The sequence below is a fragment of the Papilio machaon genome, chromosome 10 (assembly GCF_912999745.1).
Source record: "Papilio machaon chromosome 10, ilPapMach1.1, whole genome shotgun sequence".
Classification (NCBI taxonomy): Eukaryota; Metazoa; Arthropoda; class Insecta; order Lepidoptera; family Papilionidae; genus Papilio; species Papilio machaon.
Genome location: NC_059995.1, coordinates 5,293,147 through 5,304,308, shown reverse-complemented (window position 1 = coordinate 5,304,308; position 11,162 = coordinate 5,293,147). Strand labels below are relative to the sequence as shown.

Genomic DNA, 11,162 nt, shown 5'->3' with positions numbered 1-11,162 from the left:
AACACAAGTCTATAGAACTATGATACATATCGTGGTTAAATTAAATTAAAACACGGTGTACGTAATTTTACAATTTTAATGTTTAACCGCATGTGGTTGCATACTATTAACAGTGTATGTTATAAAATTTAAATCTTGTAACAAATTTGTTAGCCTTTCGAAATGACGTTCAGTGTAAGGGAGCGATGCTTCGATAAAACTTTCTAAATTAGCCACTTTTAGATTGCCGGAAATAATTTCTGGGGTTAATATATTGAATACTATTTGAGCCGCATGACAATTTTTATTATTCGTATTCCATTCTACAGCAAACCTTAAAAGTGTTTCTTTTTGTGTATGATTTATTTCTTTTAGTGTTTCAAAAAGCTTATTGTGGCCGTGTTTTAAAACTTCATTAATTATTTTAAGGACATGTAAGGGCCTCTCCATTCTTAATGCCAATTTCAAAGCTTTTACCAATTTCTTATCATGTAATAAATTTTGTAATTCTTGCTCTTGTAAAATCAATTCTTCTCTATCTTTGGCCAATTTTTCGCGTCGTTCTACGGTCACATCTTTTAGTTTCACTAATTTGGAATCGGATCCTCCTGTTATTATTAGAGATTCGTTTCTATTGACTGTCAATGACCATACTTTTCCGTCATGATTATCCAAGGACATTTTACATTCAGAAGTTTTTATATTCCAGAGTTTTAAAAGACCGTCTGCACCACTCGATATAATTTGCTGACCTTTACTTAAAAATTCTATTTTCAATACTGAACTTTCGTGACCTTCGAATGTTTTAAGACAGCTCAAATCAGCTATAGACCAAAGTTTAAGCGAACTATCGGCGGAAGACGTTAGCACCACTTGGTCGACTGGTGAAAATCTAACACACCATATTCCTCTTCTGTGCCCTTTCAAAACTCCCAACAGTATTAAATCTTCAGACCAAAGCTTCGCAGTCTTATCTTGTGATGCTGTAGCAATTATTTTATCGTTGGGCGACACAGCAACACAATTTATATCCATTTGATGAGCTAATTCTGTATGCGTCGCATTTAATTTTACATCGACCACATCTTGATTTTTAGGCACATCCCAGATTTTTAAGCAATTATCTTGACTTACAGATACGAAAAACTTGTCTGATGTTTGAGCCGTAAATACAGACCCTACAGAAGCAGTATGCCTGTATCCTACTCCCAAACATTGTATTTCATTATTAGATAGATTAATCCAAATTCTAACTGTATTATCTTTTCCTGATGATACAAACATGTCTGGTTTGGTTGGGAAATTTGCAAGTGATAAAACAATATCAGTGTGTCCTTTTACAATTTTACAATTCAAATTATCTAATTCATAATGCTTCAAGTCTCGACTATTGGTTGCAACAACAAAATGTGTCTCATCTTTTCCTATAAATATTATATCTAATATTTCATCTGTAAAACCAATCATTTGTTTTAAACAATTAAAAGTCTCCAAATCATGAATGATAATATTATGATCTACTGTAACAACTGATAGCATATTTCTTGCTTCATTAAATAGTAAATGAGTGATTGCTAATCCACCTTCCTCAGTTGCTGGGGAAACAAGACTATTGTTTTGTTCAAACATTAGACGACTCATTTGCATATTCCATACTTTAACAACTCCCTTTTCACCAGCACAAGCAACATATATACCATCCATTTCTAACTTCTTCTTGAAGTTAGGTATTCTGAATGATGGTGGTAATAATATTGCTGTCTCAATACTTTCATAGACAGGGAGAACTTTGAGAGCTTTACTTTCATTAATTTTCCATAGTATAAGAACTCTATCTCTACCAGAGCTGACCATATGCTCACCATCAGGTGTAAAAAGTAGAGATGTTACTTTACTAAAATGTCCAGAGTATATTTGTAGTTCTTTTCCAGATTTTGAGTCCCAAGATCTTATCTTTGTATCATCAGCTGCACCAAAGATTAATTGCTTCGATACATCTGGATGATATTTGACAATTGTGAAGACTCCCATAGCTCCATGAAGGCTACTAATACAAGTATAGTGATTTAGATCCCACAATCTGATGTTACCATCGGAACCACCAGATGCAATATTAGTATCAGTAGAATCAAATGCCAGTTGTGCTACTGCTCCTTTGTGACCAGATCGCCAAACCTTTTTTTGTTGTCCTGTATTTTTATCCCATAGTTTCATCAAACCACTTTTATGTGCAGTCACTACAATCTCATTATTGTTAGAGAGTTGGAATGTGTAAATCTGGTCAGTTTCTTCTTTGTCTTCATTAACCTCACCAATTGTTAAAACATTAGAAAGTGTGTTTATGTCAATAACTTTGATCACATCTTCGCATTGACAAAGAAATTGTCCTCCATCTGATGTCCACTGAATATCTCCACCAGTATAGACAGCAGTGTACTCATTAGTCTTTTCATACCTATAATAAAAAAAAAATTATATCAATTATTCTTTAAAATATATGTTTTTTTATGTTTACACACCATAACGTTACAAATTAATTTAAAAATACATAATATATTTTACCTCCTTAAAGAACAGGGTTATGATGATAAAATGCACGTTAAAGCAGTAACATTTATGTAGATCGGCATTAAAAGATAAACACAACAAAGCTTATTTAAAAATTCATAGTTATTTAAATTACAAGACTTTTTGGACTAAACGAATATCAAAGAAAGACCGGTGATAAGTAACAAAAATGAGTGGGGGTGTAAATAAATACTTACAATTCTTTTAGCATGTGTGCCATTTTGTCATATACATAAATTTTGATAAGATATCTCTCTTGAATCTTGCAGTAGGTACCTTGGTTTTAAATTGATATTTATTTTCTTTTCTCACGTGGGCAAAAACGTCAATTTCTAAATGAAATATGACAAATTGACAAAAGTCAAAACGATACGTTTCGTTTCGTTTAAAGTTTAGACGTACACTGGAATTCATAAAATATAATTCTACTTCTAATGAAGTGGTAAGCTTTAAATCAAATAGAAGTTAAATCACTGAAAAAATTACTTTTTTTACAGTAAAGTTTCACAAAATATTGAAGCCAACCACGAATCTTTTTTTTCTATACTTTCTTCCCTTCTGCCTTTTTGAAGTATTACAAAGTCACAAACATCTGTCAATCTGTCATGTCAAACGAACAATAATAACATAACCTCAAATATTTCTTTAAAGTTATTAATATGTTAAAAAGTAGAATTTTTAATTACGTAAGCAAAAACTTTTCTTCGCAAAAAGTTACAAATAATGTTTGCCATCAAAATACTTTTGAAACGGTATATTCATTTCCGCAAATCAAGTATGTAGCAATTATTCACAGACTGAAAGTATATCATTTTTTGGGAACAGGTATAGCAATACCTAGCTGTGGCTTACTGGAAATGTTTAATGTCTTGTCGAGTAATGCGTTTCTCACGACATCATACATAGGTAAGTAATTAGTTATTTATGTATACTACAGGAAAGATACACCAAGTCTCTTGTTAATGCAAATTAAATTCTCTCGCTGTTTTATAAGACTGCTATGATACTCTTACTGCTTGAAGTACCTTAGTGTCCCATAGATTTCTTAATAATTAAACTACATGTGTGCGAGGAGAAATTATTAAATGGTAAACTGAGGTCCCTAAAAATAAAACGTAACTATATATTTGCATCAACCAGAACATGATTTATACAATAAACAAAACATATAATGAACTAATTACGTTTACTTTTAGGTATAACTGGAGCTGCTGTTTTATCACTGGCCAGTATTCCATTTCGGAATATGATAGGATTTTTATATATAAGTGAAGATAATAAATTTATAAAAATATCCTCAGTAGACTTCTGGGGGAGGCGGAAAGATAGAATAATAGATGCAGATGATTGGATACCATTATATGATTTGGCGCCAAAGTTTACCGACTCACTATATTGCACTCCACATCTATCTGATGGCACAAAGTATAAACTTGTTATGAAATATGGTAACATAATCAATGCTACGAAAGTAGGTCAAGTTTTAGAATAACTAACAAAGAAAATGTATTTGATACATCTATTTATTACGGGAATAGAAAGGAGAAAAAGAAAACAAGCAATATTAATGCATCACATCATTCTATTCCTTAAATATTACAATATTGTGAACCATTTTTAAAATATAATAAATTTAGATTAAATAGAATGGAAATCAATTGCATGTGTGTTTTTATGTCTATAATTTAAGTGTATTACTACCATATAAAATGGTTGCTTTAAATTGTTTACTTATCAATTAATTATTATCCATCTGTATTTACAAATTTATTACAAAATTACACCTATATATAAGACCTAAATGGCCTTAAATTTGTGTACCTCAGTCAGCCAAATAAAATAATAAGCATTTCACATACACAATAAAAATTTATTTTTACATTTTTAACATTTCTAACCAACAAGACAAGGCTCCCATCATATTTTATTAAACATTTTTACTCAAATATGTGAATTTCACCGAGAAATTATGTAATTTAGAATTGAAACATGGGTAGTATAAAAGATTACAATAAATAAAATTGATTAATAAAATATATTTATTTATCAACTTGATTAGGATTTAAAAAAAAATACTTCATATTGCATTGTATTAAACATAAATAAAAACAAATTATACATTAAAAACTGACAAATATAATAAATATGTAATATAAAAAAAAACTAACTTGTATTCATGGGAACCCGACAACATTTACTTAGAAAATATAAAAGTTGTCGTATCTTTTAGTGCTATAAGGATTGCAGAAGATATTACAAAAATTTTCCTACTTGTTCTAGCGTATTCCTTATACTATGCCATTTTTATACTCTCACAGTATAAAATAGACACAAAATTCAACCCTTTCTCTAAGATTTTACTAAGGCAAGCCGATGTTGAACTTACAAATTTTCTTGTTTTTATGAAACCTAAATTAAAGTGCATCTACTTTAATGTGACAAGATGGATATAAATTATATTCCACAATACTGTTTGCATGGCTAAAGCTTGAGAAACAGGGGTTCTAGTAGCCCAATGCTTCATTAATTCACTTGCTGATTATGATAAGTGTTCTATGTGTTTGGTTTTTATCTAGGACTAGGCTAGGTCTAGAATTAATTTCTAGCCATGTCTACACTATCTGTGATTAGTCAACCCATGCTTGCGCGGGCTGGTCTGTGGTGAATGGGCTAACTCCGTTCCTCTCCATTGCATCGAGGATTTCACACACATAGGCCGCAACGTCAGCCCGACTTTGCTCTATACCTTTAATGAATGGATGCTCTAATAGCCTGTTGTATTTTGGTCGCTGATTTTCTTCTTTTATGAGGCTGAAAAATTAGTATGAGGTAAATTTAGTATAAATATATAGTCATTCCGATTCTTCTCTGTCTGTAACTGTTATAGAAGTAAACTTTTTACTTAAAAATCCAATTAATTTTTCTCATAGATCTATGTTTAATGCAAATCAAATACACTGCAAAAGCTATAGTAGGACTTTCATCCATCTTATCCTATTTTTCAAAAATAACATGTGATAGCATAAATTTAGCAAAAATAACATGTTATAGCATATTTTTTAAATTTATAGCCTTAACTTATAAACTGCTTATAAATAACTTACCAAGTATTGACAAAGTGTACAAAGTTGTTTGAGAATGAGTTGTTCTTGTTGGTGAGACGCGGGGGATCACCTTGTACTACTTGTTGTAACTGTTCAAACACTGAACCCCAACGGGGGTACGGAAAGGCTCCTGTTGCCACTTCCATTAATGTTATTCCAAGGGACCAAACGTCAGAGCGCACGTCATATCCTCTTGCACGACCTGGGTCAATCCGTTCTGGCTACAAAATACATTTTCAATTAGTCTATAAGATTTTTTGTCTCTGAATGTTTTTTGCCATCACCATACTGAATCAATTCATTAATGGAAGGCGTTCTGCAGCTACCATCACATAAAAAATTAAATTTTGTTTTTAAAATGGTAAAATTTATCAAAATTATTTAATGTAATAATTTACTAATATATGTTATACTTACTGCCATGTAGGGTCTACATCCAGCATCCCGAGTCCGCGCTATTGAGTCCACCAGTTTACCTGATATACCAAAGTCACATAGTTTTATGTTCCCCCTTCTGTCTAATAATATGTTAGAAGGTTTTACATCCCTGAAAATAAGCATCACAATTTTTTACGACAAATAAACATCCAGGTTGTTTGTGAATTTACCTTTGTCTTAGATTAAATATCAAACAATGTTAGGTAATTTTTTTTTTTTGTTTTAATCACTTACCGATGAATAATTTTTAACTTCTCCTTTAAATAATTTAAAGCTTTGACTGTTGCAAGAGTAATTTTAGCTAAAATAGTTTCAGGTATTCGAGTCTGCATCCTTTCACAGATGAACTTGTAAAATTTGTCTAGAGATGTGTCCATCAGTTCCATGCATATCCAACAATCACCCTGAAAAAATATTTTCCTTCCATAACATTTTAAATTCATTTTACGCCACTACAACTTTTTTGGAAAATGAACTTGCCAGACAAGACAGTGGCACACAATGTGTTAGAAACAAATTTTACTATTATTGTAAATGCAAAAGTTTAGATGGATGGATGGATGTTTGTTACAAGGTATCTCCATAACAACTCCACAAATCTTGATGAAATTTGGCACAGATGTAGAACATAGCCTGGAAGAACATATAGGGTACTTATTAAGTTATTATTTAATTCTGCATGGATGAAGTCAAGGGCGAGAAATAGTTTTAGTATTAAAAAAAACATAAGCTATCCAAGCAACACTTTTTTGTACTTACTTCCTTAAATAGTGCCCCATAAAACTGTACAATGTAGACACATTCATTACTTTTCATGACAACTTCAAGATCCATAAGCAACTGCTTCTGTTCCTTTTCATCTACTGTGGAACGAATCCTCTTCACAGCCATCACTCTGTTGGTTCTATTATAAAATAAGATCTGTGTAAGTTAAATGTCACAAAGGAAATAACATATGAAATAATACATGGTAAACATAATAGAATAAATAAATTTTAACATTCTAAATTAAACAAAAACAACCAATCACAAAAGCAAATCTTTAACAAATCAATTTATGTTATTTTCACTACTACTCAAGGTGATTAATTTAAGTCTGAAGTCAAGGTAAAGTAATTATTAACAATTTTTATTAAGATGAATAAATAATCTGTACTTACTTTCTGTGAACCATTTTATTTACTGCACCAAAGGCACCTCTACCAATTTCACCAAGATCCTGTAAGTCATCTGCAGTAAAATCATATATTTCTGTAGCTGATAATTGCAACTTTCCTGATGACTGCATTGTAGGATAAATTCTACATCTGTCTCTGAAAATACAAAAACGAGACTAATAAACAATGAAAAGAAATGGTAATCAAGCTTAGATAAGAAGAAACTGATAATAGTTCTTAAAAATTTCATTTTTTTCCATAAATTATTACTGTTATAGTCGCAGGTTGAACTACATTTAGTGAAAGATGTTAAAATGCAATCGGAAATGCTAATGTTTCTCGAAATAAACACATTTGTTTAGTTTTAATATTTACCTGGTATTGTCAGGCAAAACGTCTCTGATAGTACGCGCTGGGACTCTCGCTTTCGGCCCCGGTGGATTTGAAGGGAACGGCATAAATGCTGCCCCATCACCTGATGGTCCACCAAGCTGTAAATCTAACATTTTGCGTTTTTCTGAAGTGAATAAATTTAAATCTGGTTTTGGCACGTTTGGTCTACTTGGCCCTGTAAAAAATAAATTCATAAACATTTATTTAAGCATGTAAACCTACTTATATAAGAAGAATTCATTGATAAAGCGAACTGAATGTTTTTTGATCGAGGTTTACCTTGACTTGACGATACTTCGCCATTCTTCGACATCTTTATAAACACTGCAAAACAACAATCAATTATGTTGAAGGCCCCTATTTTAAGTGTTTACTCCAAAATCCGCCATTTGAAGTTAAATTGCAACGTTTAGTTTAATTTAACAACACATTTTAAGATGTTTTGACTAAATAATGCATCGTAGGTGCCATAAAATTCGACAACAGAAACAGACTATAGACAAGACACACGACAAAATTTGACATTTTCACAGAGTATCGAGCAAAGAGTACATAAATTTTCAGCGTCTATGATATTTTTAATTGAAAGTGTTGCCACTATTCCAACATCTCGGTAACAGACTATCAATCAATACATAGTATAAAACAAAGTCGCTTTCGCTGTATGTCCGTATGTATGCTTAGATCTTTAAAACTACGCAACGGATTTTGACGCGGTTTTTTTTAATAGATAGAGTGATTCTTAAGGAACGTTTGTATGTATAATAAATGCATAATATAGTAGAGAAACACTGATAAATTTAAAGTTTTCTAATGTGATGTCGTAAATAAGCACGTTTTTTTGCGCTTATATTGCAAACGCTGGCTGAACCCTACGAGATAGACCAAAATAATGTACCTACAGTATTGTTCACCTTAAAAAGTTCAACAAAAAAGTCCGCGATGGTATATGTCTATCTCTTAGGGATAACCCAGCATAACCATTTTTATTCTTTTACGAAGTGATTTTAAACAATACAGCATTAATCCTTATCCATTTAAGTACCTTAAATAAATTGTGCATTTATTCTGTAGTAGGTATATTTTGCATTGCACCCGTGCGAAGCCGGGGCGGGTCGCTAGTATACATATAAACTAATTGCTCAAGTTTTTTTCGTGAAACTGATGTAATTTTTAAGAGTACGTTTTAGGTTTAATAATAATACTGTACGAATTGTGTTCCCGCGGTACTGTTACAATCCTCACCTCGAAATGATTCGAACAGTGCCCAATAAATATACGGAACTTTTTGGGTATTTAGGTATGTGGTTACCGTATTTATTTAGTAGAATTCATATATTTTAACGTGTAGTACGTTAAAATATGTAAATCACTAGACCAAATGAAATTAGGAAATGCTGATAATGAGTGCACAAAGGAAGTGATTTCATAAGTTTTTTTGAAAATTCTATATGTATATAATACACATGGTATACATTTATTTTGGTTTCCATAATGTTATATTCTTTTCTGTTTTTTAGACACTTTCGTACTTGTTTCAATTTGTCTAACTGCATCTTCATGTTTACTGTGTCGTTTAGTTTTGCTTTTTTCTGTGACAACACTTTTCACATCATCATGTTGACCATTAGTAATTTCTTGATTACTGTCATCTATAGACCCATTTCTGTTTCTGCTATCCTTTCTTTTGAGAGACTTTGATTTTACTTGTGGAGTCACTTGCTCACATCCATCACCTATAGCTCTTTCAGCCACATTAGGTTTTGTCTTGTTGAAATCAACATATGAAACATCAATGACTTTAGATTTTGATGGTTTTGAATCCATGATTTCTTCCTCATACTCATTTTCTATCCACCTGAAAATGAAATAAATTATTTTAATGATCTCTGAATAAAATTATAGTATTTATTAGTAAATATGCTGAAAGACAGGGTTTAAAATTAGGTTCAACTTTTGACATGAATGTAATTACCAAAAAGATCCTAAACAAAGTTGAGTTTAAATGTGTGTCCCAAATATTTTTCATATTTTGTTACCTTTCATCAAGTTCTCCTCTAATATATGGCAACGCCCCATACAGATCCAAAACTACAATTCGAAATACAACTTCTTGTCCTTCATCAATAGTAGTACCAATCCATTTGTTGCCTGGTTCTTCTGTGGGTCTTGGTATAACAACATTGAAAACTCTGTAAGAAATATGAAAAGAAGATATAGTATGCTAATATACATTTTAAAGGAAGCAGTTTTCTAGCTATGAAAATATCTGTATTACTCCAAAAAATATTGTTAGACACTGTTTAGTTACACAGGAATTTTAACCCTTTGACCGCTGCTGTTTGACATTATTGATGTCAACATGGCTCAATGTTTCACCATAAATCTGATTTGTCAAAAATCACTGCCGGGTGCTAGATTCCCAGTACAAAAGGGTTGATGTATAAGCTAAAATGTATTTGAAACACTGTCTCACATTTTTATGGTAAGGCCCTATAAGCTTAGTAACTCGAATACTTTTTAGAACTGTGCACTCTTACTTGTCAATTTGGCAAAAATAAAATTAGTAAGTGAGATTAAATTAAAATATGTCATCAAGCCAGTAGGAAGTGCAATCATCTTTAACTGTCTAAACAAATAATGATAAATTCAATCAAACAAACTAAAAATCATCTGAGGATCAAACCTACATTAAACTTGTGACAACCTAATATTTACAAACAAGGGTATAAAATGTGGTATCTTACCTATGAACCAGAATTCCTAAATGTGTAACACTCTTTTTGTTGACAATGCCTTTTAAAGTAGCACCTACACGGGGTTGAAACACAAAGTAGTCAGCTTGTACTTGAAAATATATATCGCCATTGTCATTTCGAATTGTTCCAACATTTTGAAGAACACGTAAATTTTTGTAACTCATTATTATTCCTTGAAATCTGTAACAAATTAAAATATAAACAATTGATGGAATAAAAGTATCAGTTGCTAAGAATATAGGGTATATGCCCTATATTATGAATTAAACTTCTGTGGAACCTTTATAGATTTTTTCTTTTAGTTAATGTATAGTATATTCATTACACACTTCCTAAAGATGGTTATGTTACAAAAGGCATATTTTATTGAAACATATTTTGTTAATTGTATTGCAAAAAATTCTACTTACTCTTTATCATATTTTCCAATTTTGTAATCCAATAACTTTTTTATAGACTCTTTTAAGTTCCCTAAACACCATGGTTGTAAAGCTAAATTTTGAGTCACTTTCCTTTCAACAACACAAGAATTTTTATCATTGGTTAGTTTTCTCAACTCTTTTAATTCGAATTTTATAATAGCAGACATCTTTTAATCATTAATTTAACCAAATGTTATAAAATAACAAAACATTACAAAAATATTCCCCTCATATCATGTCACTTATGTCAAAGCGACTTATGTCTAATTATGTCAAAAAATTGTTTTATTTAAAGAATGGAAAAAATAATAGGTCAGTGTTTGCATGACAAATTTGTACTTT

The 11,162-nt window shown here is 31.2% G+C and overlaps 4 protein-coding genes across 4 annotated transcripts; 1 reads left to right on the top strand and 3 right to left on the bottom strand.

Moving 5' to 3' along the window:
* Window positions 1–14: 14 nt before the first annotated feature.
* LOC106718221 (transducin beta-like protein 3) lies at window positions 15–2,884 on the bottom strand. The gene is made up of 2 exons (XM_045679879.1): window positions 2,745–2,884; window positions 15–2,434 (listed from the first exon to the last, which is right to left on the bottom strand). Exons 1-2 carry the CDS (start codon window positions 2,765–2,767, stop codon window positions 76–78), a joined length of 2,382 nt encoding a protein of 793 aa, XP_045535835.1. The 5' UTR covers window positions 2,768–2,884; the 3' UTR covers window positions 15–75.
* On the top strand, window positions 2,884–4,466 carry LOC123721322 (transmembrane protein 186). Its single transcript, XM_045679798.1, has 3 exons — window positions 2,884–2,920; window positions 3,226–3,453; window positions 3,744–4,466. Exons 1-3 carry the CDS (start codon window positions 2,884–2,886, stop codon window positions 4,037–4,039), a joined length of 561 nt encoding a protein of 186 aa, XP_045535754.1. The 3' UTR covers window positions 4,040–4,466.
* Window positions 4,467–4,727: 261 nt separating this feature from the next.
* Window positions 4,728–8,181, bottom strand: LOC106718060 (dual specificity mitogen-activated protein kinase kinase 4). Its single transcript, XM_014512052.2, has 8 exons — window positions 7,919–8,181; window positions 7,622–7,814; window positions 7,250–7,402; window positions 6,849–6,993; window positions 6,324–6,493; window positions 6,069–6,198; window positions 5,652–5,872; window positions 4,728–5,358 (listed from the first exon to the last, which is right to left on the bottom strand). The coding sequence occupies exons 1-8, from the start codon at window positions 7,950–7,952 to the stop codon at window positions 5,175–5,177; spliced, it is 1,230 nt and encodes a 409-aa protein (XP_014367538.1). The 5' UTR covers window positions 7,953–8,181; the 3' UTR covers window positions 4,728–5,174.
* Window positions 8,182–9,087: 906 nt separating this feature from the next.
* On the bottom strand, window positions 9,088–11,058 carry LOC106718092 (DNA-directed RNA polymerase I subunit RPA43). The gene is made up of 4 exons (XM_014512095.2): window positions 10,809–11,058; window positions 10,387–10,578; window positions 9,679–9,831; window positions 9,088–9,497 (listed from the first exon to the last, which is right to left on the bottom strand). The coding sequence occupies exons 1-4, from the start codon at window positions 10,985–10,987 to the stop codon at window positions 9,137–9,139; spliced, it is 885 nt and encodes a 294-aa protein (XP_014367581.1). The 5' UTR covers window positions 10,988–11,058; the 3' UTR covers window positions 9,088–9,136.
* Window positions 11,059–11,162: the final 104 nt, after the last annotated feature.

Coding starts and splice junctions, on each gene's coding strand:
- LOC106718221 (XM_045679879.1), bottom strand. CDS start 2,767: ATGGCACACATGCTAAAAGAATT. Junction 2,435..2,744: donor GCACACATGCTAAAAGAATT/GTAAGTATTTAT, acceptor TTTTTATTATAG/GTATGAAAAGACTAATGAGT.
- LOC123721322 (XM_045679798.1), top strand. CDS start 2,884: ATGAAATATGACAAATTGACAAAAGTCAAAACGATAC. Junction 2,921..3,225: donor GACAAAAGTCAAAACGATAC/GTTTCGTTTCGT, acceptor AAAGTAGAATTT/TTAATTACGTAAGCAAAAAC. Junction 3,454..3,743: donor TCTCACGACATCATACATAG/GTAAGTAATTAG, acceptor GTTTACTTTTAG/GTATAACTGGAGCTGCTGTT.
- LOC106718060 (XM_014512052.2), bottom strand. CDS start 7,952: ATGTCGAAGAATGGCGAAGTATCGTCAAGTCAAG. Junction 6,494..6,848: donor ATGGGGCACTATTTAAGGAA/GTAAGTACAAAA, acceptor ATATTTTTTCAG/GGTGATTGTTGGATATGCAT. Junction 5,359..5,651: donor GTACACTTTGTCAATACTTG/GTAAGTTATTTA, acceptor CTAATTTTTCAG/CCTCATAAAAGAAGAAAATC.
- LOC106718092 (XM_014512095.2), bottom strand. CDS start 10,987: ATGTCTGCTATTATAAAATTCGAATTAAAAGAGTTGAGAAAACTAACC. Junction 9,832..10,386: donor TTAGGAATTCTGGTTCATAG/GTAAGATACCAC, acceptor TATTTCTTACAG/AGTTTTCAATGTTGTTATAC. Junction 9,498..9,678: donor AGAGGAGAACTTGATGAAAG/GTAACAAAATAT, acceptor TTTCATTTTCAG/GTGGATAGAAAATGAGTATG.